Source organism: Cyprinus carpio, chromosome A14, assembly GCF_018340385.1.
Source record: "Cyprinus carpio isolate SPL01 chromosome A14, ASM1834038v1, whole genome shotgun sequence".
NCBI lineage: Eukaryota > Metazoa > Chordata > Actinopteri > Cypriniformes > Cyprinidae > Cyprinus > Cyprinus carpio.
Window position 1 is genome coordinate 9,115,073 of NC_056585.1, and position 21,404 is coordinate 9,136,476.

The following is a 21,404-nucleotide window of genomic DNA, read 5'->3' on the forward strand; positions in this document are numbered from 1 at the left end:
AATGTTCACAAAGTGTATGGATGCAGTTCTGGCCCTGTTACAGCTATCGGGGCATCCGAATATTGAACTATCTGGATGATTGGCTGATATTAGCTCAATCACAGGATCTGGCGACAGCGCATCGGGACTTGGTGCTCGATCACTTGAGGAGCCTTGGACTGTGGGCGAACCCTCAAAAGAGTGTCCTGCTACCATGTCAGCAAATGACCTTTTTAGGTGTGGACTAGTCCACGCAGGTTTATGTCGCAGACTGTGGTTCAGTTGGACCTGCTCCAAATGCGGCCATCAAGAGCCAAAACATTTCTTCTCACTGCCATCCATTCAGCAGAGTTATGATGACGCACAGGGGTTTTCACACTCTGTGCCCATGGATGAGACCCCATTTCCTTCAAAAGGGAGTCCAGCTAGGGGCATCTTGTCATCACAAGACAATAGCGACAGATGCATCTCTCACCGGCTGGATGGCAGTCTATTAAGGAAGCCTAGTTTGTGGAGTTTGGATAGAAGTGCATCGTGGCAATAGAAGAAATACAAAATAACAATCAATCAGCCTTGGTGGGCAAACTTACAAAATCAGCAGGGGATCAAATAAATATTTTCCCCACTGTATCTTCAGGTATGTGAAGGCATTATGGTTACTATATCGTTCCCATAGTGATGATGCTCTCGCAGCATCTCGTTCCCTATTCAGGGAACCAAGGCTACATAACTGAAACGTTCAGCTGTAACTCTTATGTAAAGACCCAAATCTTAGTGTGGAGATTCAGCGTATTGTGAGTCCAACAAATCTGATTTATAAATTGACTGTTTTGCACCATTTATCATCTGTAATACCATGCATGTATAGCCCTATATAAAATATATAAACAGGTTTGTGCAGTCCCTAGTTCCTAAGAAATTGTTATGACACATGAATGAATTTGATTACATTTGGATTTGGATACGTGTTTAGATATTATCAATGGCTGCTTTTTGTCTTTGTCTTGTTTTGTGTCTGTATTTGCATTATAATTTCAGTCAAACGTATAAAACCCTTTGTTACCCCAAACTACATATAAAAGCTTAATCAGTCACATAAAAGTAATCAGAATCCAGCTACTTATTCCTTTGTTACTCACTGTCAAGTAATTTACATAATTAGTCATTTTACAACCCCTTCTTACTTGTTCCTTCTAAAACAAGATGTCTTGCTCTTTTTTGAAAATGTGCCTGAAAATGTTACTTCTTTTTCAATCTTTCTCTTAGTTTCACTCTCTTGTTTTAGATGTATCATCATCTGCCTTCCCCTATAAGAGGAAACTTCCTCTTTCCTCAGTGAAGAGGTCAGATATTTTCTCGTGTGTCAGTCCAGTCTGAGTATCGCTGTGAACAGAGATGGACAGAAGTCCAGACACTCGTGTCACGATCTGAAGCAGCATCTCACTCTTCTGCTGGGATTGGGCTCTTCTGGAAACTGGATATTAGAGAAATGATGCCCCTCTTTGCACTGATGCTGATGCTGACGCAAACTGCTGAATGTGAGTCACTTTCACATCAAACTCTTTTATGATGCTGTTTAGTCAGATGAATCTCTCATATAAAAGCATTTGTGTTGCAATATTACATTAAGAGTCTGCAGTGATCTAGTCCTAGTGTTTTCTGATCTTCTTAACAGTTTGTACTAGTGGAGTATTTAAAAATGCCAGAGTGTGTTCCTCTCTGTGTCCATTGTGCTGGAAAATTTAAGTAATTTGGAAAAACATATTTATCCTTTTTAAAAATATTTTTGTATTATGGAGGACTCATCAAATAATGTCTGTCCATTAAACATTATGTCAGAAAGAGCGAGACATTATTAATAAAGAGAGAAATGTCACAGATTAATGGGATTGAACAGAAAGTGCAGGACAAAGACAAAAAAATTGTGCATTATCAGAATGTCACATGTTAAAATGCATAAAGTGTTTGTAGAAAGTGAAAGCATGGTAGTTTATTTTAATAAAATCAACATTTAGATTTGCTTTTTGATTTTTCACATACAGACTAGCTGATATTATAGTGCTTTAAATCAAAATAAAGTTATTTTTATTACACACTAAATTGAATTAAATCTGTCAAGTGATATGACTTTGTTTAGTATATAAGTAATTAAGTAAGTCAGGAGAGACACAAATGACACTTTCCTTACATAAAAGAGCATCTGTTTATGATAAAGATGAGCATTATTTTAGATCAGATGTGTGAGATCATATCAAGAGTCTGTCAGATGTTTCTTCTGTTGAACTTTAAATCTTTAAATCTTTGTGTCATTTGTGTCTGATTTTATTTCATAATGGAAGACATATTTATACACAGTTATCTCTCTCTCTCTCTCTCTGTGTGTGTGTGTGTGTGTTTTGTTCTTCAGGTCTCTGCTGGTTAAATCAGACTGATCCCTGTTACGCAGCTCTGGGACACAAACTCAATCTGGTGATGGTGCTGGACGCTAGTAAATATGACATGAAGATACGAAAGAGAATACACAACAACAACACAAATGATCCAGTTTGTAGAGTAAAATATGGCAGAATGAAGGATTGTGATCTTTATAGTAACAGACCTGAAGTTACAGTAATTAATGGGACACTGATAATAAACCGTGTGATCAGAGCAGATTCAGGGAATTACACATTAACACTCAATCATCGCTCAGACGGCACAGAAACATCTACAGATCTTCAAGTGAACGTTGAAGGTACAGAAACTCTCTCATTACAATCTCATGTTCTCCAAAGACCTCACTCTCATGCAAATGAATCACTTCCATAAGATTATTTTTAGAGTGAAATTCCAGTATGTTGCTTATTGTACACTGCCTACTGATTAATATATAACATATGAAAGCATTTCAAACAGTCATTTGATACATTGTTGTCACATGACTAACCTACTGTACGCTGCATGCTTAATTAAGTCCAGCTTTCATCTCAGCAATACATTTATGTTTAGTAATGTCTTGACATTGACTCCTAATGAGTCGAGAAGGAGTTGTGTGACTGTCACGTGACCGTCCCTCCAGCTCCTGTTGGCTCAGTGGAAGTGTCAATCAGCTGCTCCTCCAGTGGGGCGATGAGGGCGTCCTGCTCCTCTGAGGGCGATCAGCTCCTCTACAGCTGGACTCTTAATGGAGATCCACTGATGGATGGAAACTCCAGCATTGATCTGCATGAGGGAACTGATGGAAACATCACCTGCAGTGTGAAGAACCACGTCAGTCACGGACAGACGACCATTAGTCTGAAACCCTGTTCTGGTGAGCTTTTAATACATGAATGTCAACGTGTTTATAAAAACCATAGCAACAGCAACAAGAGTGATGATGATGAGTGAATCTCACAAAACCTGTCAAGAACAAGCCAAACTCACACTTCACCACAAAATCTTGAGCAACATCCAATAATGATGGTTTTGGGAGATCTACATGCTCTTCTGTAGCTAAAATGATTTTTGAACTAATTTACTGTGCTAATGGATGTATTTGTTAAAGTTGATCTTGTTGGTGCCAAATGAACTTTTCGAAGCAGTTTTGTAGTTTGATTTAAATGAGCTTGTGTTTCTTTCTTTCATAGTTTTACATGTCTCTCTGATTGCTTTGGGCTGCGTTGCGCTGATCCTGATTCTGCTGTTCATCCCTGTATATCACACTTACAAGAAAAAACAGGTCAAGTCGACAGGTCAGTTCATTTTGAATCTGTAGTTCATATATGTACTGATAAAAGTTCAAATGTAGTACTACTCGATGGAAGCAGCAATTACAGAGCCAAAACATTGGTTAGTATGCATTCAAATCTTGAGAGGATTTGTTGCTTATTTGCACTCCCTTACAGACCATTTTACAGACAATTGCACCAAAAACCAAAAGCAGAAACATATACGTGATGAAGAAGATCCAAGACAATTTTGGTGGAAATGCAAAAAAATAAATAAAATAAAACCAATGCAGACTGCTGTAAATTGGCAGAAATGCTCTGAAACAATATTGTTCTTTGAATCTCATGAATATATAGAAGAAAAAAAATCTTGAGTATAAGCCAGATTGATTGATTCGAAAATGATTTTTGACCATTAATTTTTGGCCAAGTACTCAGTATGATCTTAGTATGTATAGCAAAGTTAAATTCATTGTGCCTCAATCATGAAACAAATAATACATAATACATTTATACATAAACACATAATGCATGATACATTTTTTATGTTAATTCTGATTTATGAATGTTTGAAAAAATTTACAGAAACATATGTAAAACATCCAAATGTTTAGTTTTTTTTTCTGACACTGAATTTTGATAACACAGTTTAACATTAATAATATATAATTACAAAATTCATACCAGTTAGTTAAATGTGAAAATAAATTGCCACTTGTAAACAGTCAAACATTAAAGCCTTGATTACAAATGACTGGAATCCCTTAATTATAAAGTTTAACTATAAAGTCATTTGGGAATATTTGAAAAGGCACCTTTTATGTGTAGTTTACTCAGAATTTACTCATATTTTTATTTTCAATAAATCTATGATTAGAGAAGATGTGATCTCACTTCCTGTGTTCTGTATTCACTTTTTTCTTGATATTTCGCATGCAAACAGTTCGATATAAAAACATTAATCAGCATAGGATTATCTGTTATAAACCTAGTTTTGAAGCCAATACTTTAATTATTCAAATTAGGTTGTAGTTTATCTGTTGCTAATGTCAGTTTTTTCCCATCAGCTGCCGCTGCCAATGCAGATGTCATATATGCTTATATCTCTCATAAGAAAAAGGGTGAAAAGAAGAAAACAGGTAAGAAACTCAGTGAAGCTCTAAGCTCTGCTGTACTCTTTAAAACCACACAAGACTCAGTTTGTGGTTTATTAGTCTCAATCATTGAATTAGTGATGCTACTTCCTAAAACTCAAGGTCATACGGTCACTATCACACACTGAATACAAAAGCCTTTATCACGTTAGGTTCAGATGGTAGTTTAACTAGATTTCTTGGTGACTTCTGTCTTTTGAAATCACATAGTTTTATGTTTGCATGATAATGTTTGCAAACTCTGAATCATATGGTGTTTGGTAAGTGAACAAATCTTTTTTGATTCTTTTGGAGTCGATTTGATCTGTTCAAATGAATAAAATGACTCAAAGATTAATTCATTTTATTGCATGTGAATGAACTTGAGATCCAATCTTTCCATCACTAGTCTATTTCTTGCACTGGAGTTAATCTTTTCATCATTCATTTTTGCTACTTTATTCTAGGTTATTTACCAGTTGTAGTAAAGCTGCAATTTTTTGCAGTAGACAAGTAGTAATGAAAAGCTTTTCAATATGTGTAGAAATGTCCGGTAATGTCTCGCCATTCATCATTTCTTCTTTCTGTGCAGAATCACTCCCGACTGCTGATGTGGAATACGTAGAGGTCAAACCGCAGAAAAAGAGGAAGGAGAGGAAAGAGAAGAAGGACGAAGAAGTTCAGTACGGCGAGGTGATGTTCACTCTGAACCGCTCAAACACTCACCTGCAGCCTCAGCATGAGTGTATTTATTCTCAGGTACACACTTGTAACATCGCACTTTCCCTGGGAAATTAAGTGTGTATATTCACTTATGTTTCACTTTGGGAGTTGTACAGTTTACATAAAGCACATATCTCTTTGCATATGCACTGTGAATTATTTTGTCTAACAAGTTAATGATGGTACTGTAGGAAGGTAGAGCGTGAGCTTTAAAGGGATAGTTCACCCAAAAAAGGAGCTTACGCTACGCCTACGTCATCCGCTGGAACGCGCGTACGACAGATTACGTAAGAGATTATGGTCTATGAAGTTTTAAATATGGATATTTTTCTTACACAAACGTATTTATTCACTTCGGAAGGCCGTTATTAACCCCCCAGAGCTGTGTGGAGCACTTTTTATGATGGATGGATGCACTTTACTGGGCTTCAAAATCTCAACACCCATTCACTGTCATTATAAAGATGGGACGAGCCAGGACTTTTTTTTTTACTTAGCTCCTATTGTCTTTGTTTGAAAGAAGAAAGTCATATACACCGATGGGTTGAGGGTGAGTAAATCATGAGGTAATATTTTCATTTTTGGGTGAACTATCCCTTTAACGTATGCGTCTGAGCTGAACTGTGAGATGTTGAGTAAGCGAGACAATGAAAAAAAAAAGGAAACTAAATGCATGTTATTTTCCATCAGACAAGCACTACTGTTTTTAGTGCTTCTCATGTTGTTCTGCTGGCAGCTCTGACGATATGATGGCGAGAAAAAGCTTAAGTGAAAGTCAGCTTTTAATCATGAAGAAATTCATGCTCAAAAGTCATGAAAACACAGCAATCGGGTGATTTTGAATTAATAAAACATTTCAAAGCAATGAAAATGCATAAAATCTGTAGAATGTAGCTATATTATCATCCAGCTGTAATCTGCTAAATGCGACATGAAGATATAAAGCTATTATAAACATTAAAATCATGATTTTCCGTAAACTGTTTTGAAACAATGTGTATGGTTGGTCAAAAGTGCTATGTAAATGAAACTGACTTAATAAAGTTATTAGAGTGAGTATTAATATTAATCTAATGTGATCCTTGTTTACTGCTTCAGTGCTGATTGAGCGTGTGTTTTTCAGTCTGTAAGAGTTCTGTTGCATCACTTCCTCCAGTCTGAGTTATGTTTACAAATGTGAATTTGTAAATGGTGGATTGGGAAAACTTTACGTGTAATTTCCTGATCATGTCATGTGACTTCCCGCATGTGAAAGGAAACATCTCATATACACACACACACACACACACACACACACACACACACACACACACACACACACACACACACACACACACACACACACACACACACACACACACACACACAAACCCGTTTTGGTGTCTGCATCACATACATAGAAAGCATATTAAATGCAAGTAAAGTGCATACTTTCATGTTTTAATTACATTTTGTGAAAATAACATGTCAAAATATGGGTGAAAAAATTTCCAACGTCTTTCAGCATAACGGATATATTTATGTAAAAATGAAACAACATACTTATTCTGACTTGTTCTTATAAAACATAAAAAAGAGTGCTCATACGAAATCATATAATAAATATTAAAAACTTCTTGATGTCAAATTCTGGTTCTAAATAAGCCTGACAAGTTTTTTGGTATACATATTGTTACACTGAATAACATTATAGTGCTTTCTTCTGTAACTCATGGTAAAAATATATGATAGTCATTATTTTTGCTAAGAAAAAAAATTATTGAAAAGGCAAATTGTTTTTAAAAAACATATAAATAATTATAAATATAAATATAATTTCAAGTGACTGGTCATTTCGAAATATCCTATAGATTTTTGGGGGGCTTTTTAATAATGAATGAACATATTTAAATGAATACATTTCGTATTGTAGAGAAAATATCTCTAAGATAAAAAAGAATGTTATATTTTGTCTATGTCTTATTTTTTTGTTTTTATTTTTATATTAAAAACCCATATTTGTTTTAATTTTAGTTAAAGTTTTAGTATTATTTTAATTATTTTTATATAGTTTTTATAAAATAATTTTATTTCACTTTTAGTTTTAGTTTTAGTACATTAACTTATAATCATGAAAATTAGATTTTTTTTCCTACAGGCAACTAGCTGAAATATACATTTTTTATTTAATATATATTTTTTAAAATGGTTTTAGTTTTAGTTTTCGATAACCCCCGGCCCCCAAGCACTCAAAAAACTGAAGTGAGGATCTATATTTAAAGCATGAGCCGTACAGGTGCAGTTATATTTGGCTGTATGACATGCACACTGACTCATTTACAGTTTTTCTTCTGTATTTTATTTGAAACCCAGACATGTGTTTGCATATATTTATATGTTTTACTCAAATGCTCTTGAAACTGAATTCTATCTCAGTACTCAATTAAGTTTCTGAGGCAAAATCACACTTTTACTATTCATTAATAATAACTTTTTTTGAGCTCCCCAAAATTTTACTTTCACTTAAAACAGCCAATACAATCATGTGTAAAATATAATAAGACATTATTGAATTATAGTAATTTATCCCTGCATCACAACAGTTTTTTTTCACTGTATGAACAATTGAAACATTCTTATTTGTGTTCCACAGAAGAATAATAGTATTATTTTGTTGAACATCTTACTTAAATACTCAAAACTGAAGACCAGCACTTGATAATGTTTTGTTTGCTCTTTTATTATTCTTTATAATTTCCTTATAATTTTTTGGAACAGCCAATGAAATTTACTTCAGTGTAAAATATAATAGGATATGACTGAATGACAGTAAAGCAATTTTATTCATAACTATTTCTGAAGATGACTTTTGATACACATTTTGACCCGGTTGTCAAACTCAAACGTATACTTTTGATAAATGTGCATTCCTTCAGATGAGGGTCAGTGGTGACATTGTGAAACCGATCAAACATTAACAGTTCAAACGCATGATCTTGAAGGACATGAGATGAACGTTACTGGCATCAGGTCTTTATTGGCTCTTTAATTGACACAAATCATCTGACTGAGCTGCAAAAACAGGCCCCACCCGTCCCATCCGATGACGTCCTTCTACTCGACCTCTGGCTTCTCTGTCAATGATTGACTTCACTGAACACACGCTCACCACTTCAGCTTCTGTTTTTATCAATAAGCTGCGTTTGTTTCCTTGTGCTATCATGACTTATGATCCACAGGGCTCATTGTGATCGGTAAACACTCACACGCCAACTGGTTTCCACCCTCTCAAAGTACAGCATGATTTAGAGCTTGTCATTGTATGATTGAGTTAAATCTGATCAACATGACAAGGTCATATTTGCCAAAAAAGAGCATTGTTTTCCCAAATAAAATAAATAAACAAAGGAACACTTTTATTAAAGCCTTTATATATAATGCATAATAAAAGTATTTTTAATGCATTAAGTATAGCTTGCAATGCAGCTTGTAATGTATTGTATGATCCTATGCACCATTATAATGCATTGCACTTATCTATTCATAGTTATATCTTTAGAAAGTATAATGCATTAAAACACATGACAAACAAGGAATCTGTGAATATTGCATTTTAAATTTAATTCTTTAATTACTTATGAAAATATATAATGTTTTATAATCTAAATTATGAATACCTTTATAATGCATTATACATAAAAGCTTCAAGTGTTACCAAACTCTGTAATGTGCAAAATTATATTTTAATATATATTTAACAAATTAAAATTTATTTAGATTGTGAAGTATTTATACAACTTTATAGTATTTAATGAATACTGACTTTTTTTTTTAATTAAAAAATGAGTTACTGTGATGAGAATCGTCATTGAGAATAATGGCAATTGCATAAAACTCAAAAGTAATAATTCTCATTACAATATAGAAAATTTGGAGGAAAATGTGATTAATTGTTGTGAAAATAATGTCAAAATGCAAAACAAAACAAAACAAAACAAAAAAATACCTTAATGGTCTTAAAAGTATGATTAATTTTTGTAAGATTCAGCATATCAGCAGTTTTACATTCTCCTCGAATATTATCTTTTTATTAAAATTATGCAGTGTTTACAAATGAATGATTAAACAGAGGCACCAGTTCAAAAAAGAAGTCATTCTTCCATCATCCAGTAGGTGTAAAATATTTTACATAGTAAAGCAAAGCAGTAGTGATACAAATATAGTCATCAGATCATCATCAGTAGTTTGTGAGGTCATATCAAAAGCAGTTTAGAAATTTAGAAACCATTATTACGCGTGTCTTCAGTCGTTCAACACAATGAGATTTTTTACAAAAATTGAAATACTGTGCGTGTTATTCACAATAAACCGTGTTTGCGTGTCATTCGTGTAGTGCAATATGAACGCTCCACCCAGTGTCACTGAAACCGTGTAAACATATCCTGTTTATCCTTCTGTCTGGAAGAGTTTTCAGTATTCCTCTTTGATGCTGGTCGATATATTGTCTGTCATCAAGCTGTTATTGGTGCTGCTGACCATGGTGTTGGCGTGGCCGGACACACTGACCGGTGTGGACGTGGAGCTCTGCTGAGCCTGCTGGAGTCGCTTCTTGTTCATTTTCCTTTCTTTGGCTCGTCTGTTTTGAAACCAGATCTTCACCTGTGAACCACAGAGTCAAAATTATTTACAGTACCTCACTGAACACCCGATGAGGCTCCTAGCTTCTATCACACCCTGTATGAGTGAATTTTTCATATATGTGTGTGTGTGTGTGTACATATAATGATGAGTAATGATGAATGATGAATAAATTACATTTTAAAATAGATAACAATAGAATATAGTTATTCTAATTAGTAATTATATTTTGCTTTATTTTTAATCAATTAAATGCAGCCTTGGTGAGCAGAAGAGACTTTAAAAACAACATTCAAAGAGATTTCAAAAACATTTTGGATTTCAGGTACATATTATATATAGGTATATATATATATATATATATATATAGGATATTATATATTATATATGATATTATATATATTTATTTTTTCATCTTATTTTTTGATTTTTTTGGAGTTTTCTGAGCTTTTTTTGTAATAATTTTTAAACAGCTGGGTGCAAGTGTGTGTGTGTGTGTGTGTGTGTGTGTATAATTAAATACATAGATGTTTTTGCATTACAGTATAAGAATTTGGGGAGTAAAGCACTTAATTATGATTAAATAAATGTCATAATTCAAACAATCTTGACAGTCTTCATTATCCTAAAAAAAACAGCATTTTCTTTTAGAAAAATATAATTGCTTATTTCAATGCTTTGATTATAGAGTGAAATATTATTTTTCTGAAATTCACACCCACAGTTTCTACAGAACTGAGTAATGGAATTTTAAAAAGCCATTGACTTTCATCTTCCTTATTCTAAAAGATGCAGCACATTAAGGTGTTTTTCCTGTGGTTTCTAATATTCTGCATATTGTGATACATGCATCTAATTCTGTACAGGGACATCATGTCCTTTCACAAGAAACTCAGGTGTAATTAGACGAATCTCACCGCATAAACTCACATAAACTCACAACTTCCTCTTTGCATGCTTGCTGGACCTACCTGGCGTTCTGATAGGCTCAGGGCCACCGCGAGCTCCGCCTTCCGTCTGATGGTGATGTAGCGGCTGAAATGAAATTCCTTCTCCAGCTCCAGGCGCTGCACGTCACTGTACACCACTCTGTACTTGTCCTTCGTCCGTGTCTTTCCTCCTGCCATCACAACAGGGTTACTTTTCATTTCCATATATTTAGGTGTGGTTACTGAAGAAGTCTTTTGAAAATTATTTTAGAGAGATTACTGGGCCTGATTTCCATTTGTGTTTCAGTCACTGAATTCTGTGTATTTAAGGCAAGACACCTCAGGTTAACCGGGTAAAAAATGTTACATTTAAGAATTGAAAACCATTGCACTCATTTTTTGTAGTGTTATGTTTGTTTAAATATGATACTTAGACATTATCTAAATAAATATGCCCAATTCCCATACATTTGCAGAGTAGAAAAGTGAAGTGACATACAGCCAGGTATGGTGACCCATACTCAGAATTCGTGCTCTGCATTTAACCCACCCCCACACACACACACACACACACACACACAGAGCAGTGGGCAGCCATTTATGCTGCGGCGCCCAGGGAGCAGTTGGGGGTTCGACCATGTTTTTCTCTGTAGTGTCCTGTGTGTACAAATATCTCCAATGAGACAAAAACTGCTATTTTTACTGTGCACAAAGAGCAATATTTGAATGTCAAATAGAAAAATGCACAAAGCAATTCCCATGACTTTTAATAAGCTGACAATCCCTTGATATTTTCAGCTTTTGCACAACATTTGAATCCTTGGATTTTAGTTAGTTAAGTTTTGTGCAGCTTAGACTTTAAATCCCATCTAAATCATCAATCCACTGATGAACCCCATGATGATTCATAGCTTTTTTCAGTAAAAAGGGCACTTATACAGTTATAAAATAGAAATAGAAAGAAAGATGTGTAGAAATGTTTTTGAAGAAGGGCTGCACTTGTGATGCACTTGTGATGTCACTCCTTGTTTTTATAATCGGTCACCATGCAGTACAGGTCTTGTGCTAATATTAACATGAATATTCCTCTGCAGCGGCTGATGGAGAATATCGGTGTGGTAAACCACTTTCATATTCTTCTCACACTACCACACGACCTCATCTTAACCCGCTAAATAAAACTCAGAATTTGATGTCAGTTAAAATGTGATTGCATTGCAGTTACAAAACAAGTGTCTGAATCTGCTCAAGCACTGCAGGAGCTTTTCTTAGATCAACTTCACTTTTCCCAGCCTTTCTTTGCAATGACCTTTAAGCTAAAGCAGACATTTAGTGGGTGAATTCAGCATTCAAATGAGCCCATTTTGTACTTCTGTCCTTTTACTTTTAAAATGTCTTTAATGTTGTGGCACAGAAACATTATATTCACTCATTCAAAATTATATATATATAGAGAGAGAGAGACCGAGAGCAGATCCTTGCATTTTAAATTCCCATTAACAGCATGTTTTTTCTGGCTGTCATGACAGGTATCAAAAACCTCTAACCTAAAAGTATGAAATGATGTGCATAAAACATTTTTTTTTTTTAGCTTAGATGTTTTTTATGAAACTCACATCCCTCACAGAATATCCTATTTTTATTTAAATGATCTATTACACACACACACACACACACACACACACACACACACACACACACACACACACATATATATATAAATAGTATATCAGCTAAATGCCAAAGCAATATTTCTCACTTTGACTTAGTTTAACTAAATAAATCTGCTACAGTTATGGATGTCTGTTTCTGCCATGGAATAAAAAAGTAATAAAGGTAATCACAACTTTCTATCTCACAATTCTGATTATCAAAATTGTGAGTTTATATTTTGCAGTTCTGAGTTTATATCTCACAATTCTAAAACTCAGAAATATGAGAAAAAGGTCTATTTTTATTAAAGATTTTTTTTATTCTGTGCCTTTTTGTTTTATTCTGTTTCTAATATTTAAAAATTATATATATATATATATATATACATATATACATATGTTAATAAATCTGAAAATGGAAAATGCAAAAATAAAAACATAATTTTACTATTTAAATATTATATCACTATACTAGTATTACTAAAACTTTAACTAAGATTAAACTGAAAATATAGAATTTTCCTTTTAAATACAAAAAAAAATTGCATCTCAGTGATACTAAAATAACACTGAAGCACAGACACACACATACGCACACTGTCTGGACTGTCTTTCCTGTAAACCCCTAAATGCAGTTTCCATAGACTAAATCTCTTTCTCAACAGTTTTCTTCCCTTTTCTTCAGCAGCTTCGGCTGACTTGTGTAAACACACACACACCAGGGAAAGGGAGAGAGAGAGTCTCGTCCCCTTATCAGTGCTCTGGCTGATACTAAAAACTTAGTTTAACTAAATAAATCTGCTAAGTAACATAAAGGTAATCACACTTTCTATCTCACAATTCTGATTATCAAAATTGTGAGTTTATATTTTGCAGTTCTGAGTTTATATCTCACAATTCTAAAAGGTCTATTTTTATTAAAGATATTTTTTTATTCTGTGCCTTTTTGTTTTATTCTTCTAACAAATAAAAAAAAAATATATATATATATATATACATATATATATACATATGTTAATAAATCTGAAAAATGGAAAATGCAAAAATAAAACATAATTTTACTACTATTTAATATTATATCACTATACTAGTATTACTAAAACTTTAACTAAGATTAAACTGAAAATATAGAATTTTCCTTTTAAATACAAAAAAAAATTGCATCTCAGTGATACTAAAATAACACTGAAGCACAGACACACACAAACCCACACCTCATCAACTTTCTTCCCTTTAAACCCATAAACTCAATCTCAATAGACTAAATCTCTTTCTCAACAGTTTTCTTCCCTTTTCTTCAGCAGCTTCGGCTGACTTGTGTAAACACACACACACACACAGAGAGAGAGAGTCTCGTCCCCTTATCAGTGCGCTCTGGTCCTCCCACACAGCAGGGTGCGGCGCTGCCTCAGACTCGCTGGCCTCTGCTACTATTAGCTTTTCACAAAATCTTTCACTTTGTTCGACTCTTAAGACGCCTTTAGTTCAGACATGAGGATAAATAATCGAGCGGTGAACATTAGGCAACACCTTCACACACTGTTTCATCCGGTGTCACACACGGCTGCCTCACTGTGTCTCTCTACGACGGCGCCCTCGTTTATCTCTTTCCCTCAATGAATACATACGTCTGTGACATTACTAATGCTTTACATGTTTGGTAAAAGTCCTGGGAAGAGCGAGTATTTGTCCAGCGATTGCAGAACCACCTTCTTGAACCAACAGAAGTTCATGTTAAGTGGGCGTCAAGCGTGTAGTTAGTTGAGTAGTTCTGTCATAAATGGGTTTTAAATGGCTAACTGATTTTTACTGTGGTTTGTCTCTTCATAGTTCTGAGAAGGCAAAAAAATAAATAAATAAAAATAATAATAAACTGTGTGCACTCATTAAATCAGGGTTTACAGTATTTAACCTCATTACACACAAATCATCACAGTCATATGATGAGCTGTAATAAACAGCTTTTTTTTTTTTTTATAATGGTTACATATTTTGGTTTTACATTGAGTTATTTTAGTACTTCAAGTTAAACTAAATGAAAATTAGAAATGCTTCCTTTGCATCTAAGTGAAATAAAATATGTTTACATTCTCCTCAATAATTTATTTTTAATATTTTAAATTAGTTTTTATTTTTGTATTTTCTGTTTTAATTTTAATTTTCTTTAGAGTTTTAATTTAGTTCTTTTTTCCTTTTGATTAGTTTTTTCCCTGTTTATATAGTTTTTATTAATTTATTTCAGTTTTAGTTATTTTAGTACATCAAGTTAAACTAAATGAAAATGAGGAATGTTTTTATTTTTATGTTTTATTTCAAGTAATGAGAATGTGTTTATGGTTTTAGATGTAGTTAACTGTAATAACCCTGTCATAGACTATTCCAAATGTATATGTGTTTATAGCCATAAATGTAGGATCATGATTAATCACCATTAATTACATCCAAAATAAAACTTAAACATAATATATATGTGTGTATATATGTAATATGTTTATAGTTAGTTATAAATCATATATAAATATGTATATATATAAATACACACACATACATACATGTATATTTAAGAAATATTTGCATGTGTATATTATTCACACACACACACACATATATATATATAAAAATCAACATCAAATTCTATTGATCTAAACATTTTTTTATATATATATATATAAACATCAACATCAAATTCTATTGATCTAAACATTTTTTTTCCAGATCAGTCACTCATGAGGTTCTATTTCAGTGGAGATGCTCCCTTAGTAGACAGCTGACTGTATAGACAGTAAGCAGCTCACTAGTACATTTTGTCAGCAAATTACAGCACCGAGTAAAAAAGTCATATTTATCACAAACTTTGGTTGTATGTCACTGTTTTCCAGTAGGGGGCAGCAGTGGATTGCATTTAAAAGAGTGAAAATGACTAATTTATAAAATAAAGCTAATAATGTAAATAAATCATGTGTTTTCTCATGCGTTCTTTTAGGGTAAGGTTTGGATCTGGATAAGTCTGTTGCCATAATTAGCTCTATATAAAAACAATAGATACTGTATGTTACTATAGAGATAAGTAGGCCATTTAGATAAGTGTGTTTCTCAAGGAAAATGAAGAGCGTTTCATATTTTCAGCAGTATTTCCTGAACATTCTCATCTATGTTTGTTTTAGTCACATGATGCATAATCCCCGCTCATGTGATGATATCAGAACGTTTGAACAGTCAAACACGGTGACCGCATTTGCATCTTGACCAACTGTGTTAGACAACGGTCCTTTGAGAACTTCAGTTCCTCCTTTTAGACTGTTTAAGAAATGCGACCAATTATTATTGAAAAAAAATATGAATCTGATAAGTTTGAATTGATTTGAATCAAATTGCTCAATGACAACAACAAAAGCAACAAATCATTAAAAAGATTTTAAAAAAAGAGACTAAAAAGCTTCTGGAACTAAATCTCCATGTTTCCCAAAGGTCTGTTTCTGTCTGAGCTTTATAACTTCACCGGCCTGACTGTGTGTGACATACTGTATTTACACAAATATTCCCTGAAGAGATTAGTTTATCACTCAGTAAACTATTAGCCACAATGCACTTCCGATAAGGCCACAAACATCTATTATTGGCTGTTCAGCTGCATGCTCCTTCAGATCTCCAGATGGTGTATATCAACAAAGATCAAACAGATGTATTCTGCTGGTATTTTGATCTCTCAGCTGTAACGACTGATTCATAAACTGATCTGTGTGTCGAATTACAAAACGCAGAATATTTCCACAACAGAAACAGTTAGAACTCTTAAATATTCTAAATGTTTTTTAAGCAAAACTTTTACTTTCTGCTCTTTTGAAATGGTTCATTGAATGATATCAGGTGATTATACTGGGCAATACTGTCTGGTATAAACCATGGTACTGTATGATTTCCATATTGATATACCATGGCTTTTAGGTGGTAGTCCAGTGGTTTTGCATGTTCAAAAACCAATTGGTATTACCAATCTTTTTGTCCAATGAACTTATTACTATGGTATATTTCAAAAAAGCTTATAATCACATGGCACATAAAAAACACAAGGTATTACCACGATCCATGTCCAAAACATGGCAGTTCCAATTGTATTGTGCAAAACAACAACAACAACATCAATATATTGCTATTGTATATTTCCAAAAAGCATGAAATCACAATTAATATTTATAAAAAAATAAAACAACCAACATCCATGTCATAAAAAAAAAAAATTTCCAATCTTATTGTGCAAAAACAATGTACTACTATGGTATATTTTATAAAAGCATCAAATTACATTGTATCACCATGATGTATGTCTAAAACCCATGGTATTACCAATGCTATTGTCTAAGAAACATGTTATTACCAATGCTATTGTCTAAGAAACATGGTATTACCAATGCTATTGTCAAACAAACAAAACTACTACTATAGTTCATTTCATAAAACCATTACATGGTATGTCTAAAGACATGGTATTACCAATTGTATCATCCAAAAGTACAATACTACTATGGTATATTTTATAAAAGCATCCAATTATTGCCATGATGCATGTCCAAAAAACATGGTATTGTATAAGAAACGTGGTATTACCATGACATATGTCTAAAACATGTTATTACAAATGGTATTGTCTTAAACACTGCACTTTTATGGGATATTTTAGCATATTCAAGCATCAAGTTACATGGTGCATAAAAAAACCCCCTCAATGCTGTGACCATGATGCAAGTCCAAATAACATGATTACCATAGTTCTTTTTTTGATAGTGTGGAGAAAGCGAGTGTGCTGTGCGTTAATAGAGGGCTCAGGAGAGGTGCTGATGTCTCACCCAGGTTCGCGGGAGCCGCGGCGCGTCTCATCCAGTCCAGCGACTCTTCTCTCTCCACCGGCGCGCTCGGAGCGCCGCTCAGCAGCCCCTGGTCCACGGGCGACATGACGTTGACCTCCACGCCGTTCCCCGGGAGCGAGTGGCCCGTCCCGTGACCATATAGCGGCGGCCAGTCCTCGCGCGAACCCGGGTCGAACCCGGGACTCCACGAGCTGCCGGTGTGATGCAGGTCATTCCCGAGGGCCGGACCCGGGTGGTATCCGCTGTAGTCCGGGTACGGGGCAGAAGGGTAGACGTTCAGGTGAGGCTGGCTGAGGTTCAGGTGTCTCGCGGGGTTGCCGTACATGGCCGCGTCCAGCAGGAAGCTCACGGACATTTTCCTCGCGAGCTGAAAGTTTTACTTTAACTGAACAACACCACACCACCGGAGCGCTCGCGGGCGCGCGTTTGTTTGCCCAGCGCTGACGTCACGCCCGGGACACCCACCTGAGCTGATTTATGGCCCGCGCACAGGTGCCGCTGACAGGCCGGAAGGGCGCCGATGAGATCAGCCAGAGGCCGCGATAGACGCTTGGCGAACCGACGCGACAAACGCTCCATTATAATAAAGAACGCTGGCGCGCGCGCGCGTCTGTCACGTTAAGAACATTTACAACAAAACTTTGCATTAAGGGCAAAGTTGACCTTTTATGTGATGAAGATTAGGATGAAGATGATATGATGTTTAAAGTGGTTGATGATGATGATGATGATAATTAAGATAACTCATACATTAATAAAAACTATCAAGAATCAAGTTTAAAGTGGTTGATGATGATGATGATGATGATGATGATGATGATATCTAGCAGTGATGAAGTTCCTGATGATGATGGTTGAGGTGATGAAGGCCGTGATGAAGACGTGGTGTTGGTTGGTTTTCAGGGAGCCAGAGCGGCGCTCGTGACTCTTTACATCAGAAAGCGCTCGTGCATTTCAAAGGGTCTCGCGCGCCGCACATCAAAGAGCCGCAATAAAAGCGACAAATGAACGCCACTGTAAATCAAGGCCTCTGTATTCAAATGATGATGCCACGCGGCTTCTGCTTCCTCTGACAGGCGTGAGAACCAGAGGACCTGCTCAGCGCACTGGAGCCGCTCGTGCTGCAGTAACATTAACACTTTACTGCCTTGTGTCACTCAGCACGTACAGCACATTACGCTACAATTTATTATCATGCTGTATTATTATCTGCACTTTGTATTGATTTTATTGGCTATATTACAATAACTATATCATTTTTTACAATATTGCATTGATTACATAATAATACACACCTCGATTATTATATTTAAAATGATTGATGGTTTTAATTACTGTTCTGTTTAAGTTCTTCTTTTCTTGTACATAAAACGTAAATATAATTAAATAATTTGATTATTAAAGTTATTTCTTATTAAGGTGTGAAGATGCGTTACACTACACACGTTGGTTTTATGACTTTTCAAAGGCGTTATGGGTTTTTACTGTACAATCTGTATTTTCAATTCCCTACGTTTACATTTTTAATAAAAATGGTTTAACAAAACTTCCTGCATGTTTACATTTTTAATAAAAATGGTTTAGTAGTCTGTTTTAAATGATGAGGATTCAGGAAATGTCCTTATAAAACACGTTTATGTTATTAAACCAGTTAATAACCATGTCATTATACAAATGTGTGTATACAAACCAGATGCTGATTGTAACAATAAACAAAACCCCTGACAAGGTTTTTTTTAATTCAATTTTATTATTTATTTTTATTCCATTTATTTATTTTTTATTTTTCCTCATTATTATGATATAAGCTTATATATAACATGACTGTTTATATATATATATATATATATAGATATATATATATATATATATATATATATATATATATATATAATAAACAAACAGTAAATCATCTTCGTGTGTGTCTGTATTTGTCCTCTAGGGGGCAGTAATCAACTTTCAGACACGCACTAAGGGATTTTTTTTTCTAATTTCCACATACAGTCATACTCAGGGCAGAAGGCTTATCATGTAATGACACTGAAATATGACTTATATATATATATATATATATATATATATATATATAATTAATTGATAAAAATATTTATTATTATTATTATTATTTATTTATTTTTATTCTGTGGCAGAAATGTACGGAGCCCCTTAAGGTTCATTGTGGTGGAAAAAAATCAGAGTGAGTGAAAAAATTTGGGGTGGGAGGAAAAAATATATTTTTAATTTTTTTTCTTGCGTTCTCATCTCGCAAAACTTTTGCGTTCCCTCGAGAAACTTTGCGTTCCCTCGCAAAACTTTTGCGTTCTCTCGCAAAGATATTTGCGTTCCCTCGCAAAACTTTTGCGTTCCCTCGCAAAACTTTTGCGTTCCCTCGCAAAATTATTTGCGTTCCCTCGCAAAACTTTTTGCGTTCCCTCGCAAAACGGTTGCGTTCTCACTCGCAAAAACCAGCTGAGTTCGGACAAACACTTTCCTGTTTACTTTACAGCTTGTAGTGGTTTATACCAGCTCCATAAGTTCACAATGGAGCGGTTCATAGAGTTTTGTTTTTGAACTTGGAGAATAGTCAGTGCATGCTTATTACGGCACGGTTTTGGGACATACTAAAACGCTTAATGTAAAACACTGTGTGAGAGCCGTGGGAACGGAGCGAGGCCGGTGGAGCACCTGCGCCATTCACCGGTAACGAGTCCCGCGAAGGAGAACTGAAGGAAGGACTGATGACAGTGTTGGACGATAGAGGACCAGGCTCGGACTTTATTTTGTGTTTTTTGGTTCTGTTTGTGTGCGACAGTCGTCCACGAGTAGGGGCTGTCGCGGTCTTTTAGGTATATTTTATTATTAAAGTTTTGTTTGAATGTTCGCCGGTTCCCGCCTCATTCTTCCCGTGACTATAACGTTTGTTACACACTGGATGACTAAATTCAGTACACGGATTACACACCATATTATTAAAGTAGACAGACAAGCAGAATACCCCAGAATATGAACGTCACCTGGTAAACTGCACTTTAAGCGTAGGCTATCCCTCATAGAAAGAAAGAGTTTTATTTTAAACTTGGACTCAAGTTCAAATAGGCTACAGTCAGCTTTGCCTATAGTTTAAGACATGGTTTTGGGACATTCTAAAACACTTAATGTGGATGTAGCTACTATAACAGTGACATTGGAGGCCCAATTCGGTAAGGCCTAATAAATACTATTAATGCTAATAAAAATTTTAATATTAATAACCTTATTAATAGCTATCAGTAAAGCAAATAGCCATAATACAACGTTTCTCCCCATTTAAAACCATCAGGATATAGAAAGGATCCTTAAGGGAAGCTGGACAAAGACAGTATAGGCTAAAACCAAAATATGGTAAAGAGTTTATTAATAAAATATAGCCTATTATGCACAGGAAAGCAGACAAGCCCAGAATAGCTAGAAACAAGCCAAAACCTAATGTAAAGCGAAACTGGGCTCACGTACAGCTCTCATCACAAATCCAAATGTTTCCATATTCGCAATGTATTTGAAGAAAAAATCATAATGAACAAAAATGTGCCACACTGGAGTGGGCCGGGGCTCACGATACGGCACACAGACATAATACAGATTATTTAAATTGATTGTGTAACGTTATATCTGTATTGGTGATTCTTTATTTTAATAATGAACAGGCCGCACTTGCAATGAATATATGCGCATCAGGCGCTATAGCGCGATCAAATCGCTGAAAACAAAATACTCCGTCACTTAGGCTACAGTAGGGCATAATGCGATTTTGAATTCAGTTTGAAGATTCAATAATATA

The 21,404-nt window shown here is 34.8% G+C and overlaps 2 protein-coding genes across 2 annotated transcripts; one reads left to right on the forward strand and one right to left on the reverse strand.

Annotated features, from left to right (window-relative positions):
* Positions 1-1,310: 1,310 nt before the first annotated feature.
* On the forward strand, positions 1,311-6,587 carry LOC109052856. The gene is made up of 6 exons (XM_019070282.2): positions 1,311-1,517; positions 2,387-2,713; positions 3,038-3,271; positions 3,588-3,692; positions 4,736-4,807; positions 5,394-6,587. The coding sequence occupies exons 1-6, from the start codon at positions 1,469-1,471 to the stop codon at positions 5,597-5,599; spliced, it is 993 nt and encodes a 330-aa protein (XP_018925827.2). The 5' UTR covers positions 1,311-1,468; the 3' UTR covers positions 5,600-6,587.
* A 2,988-nt stretch (positions 6,588-9,575) lies between these two features.
* Positions 9,576-18,001, reverse strand: LOC109052855 (homeobox protein CDX-1-like). Its single transcript, XM_042769861.1, has 3 exons — positions 17,567-18,001; positions 11,113-11,261; positions 9,576-10,162 (listed from the first exon to the last, which is right to left on the reverse strand). The coding sequence occupies exons 1-3, from the start codon at positions 17,940-17,942 to the stop codon at positions 9,974-9,976; spliced, it is 714 nt and encodes a 237-aa protein (XP_042625795.1). The 5' UTR covers positions 17,943-18,001; the 3' UTR covers positions 9,576-9,973.
* Positions 18,002-21,404: the final 3,403 nt, after the last annotated feature.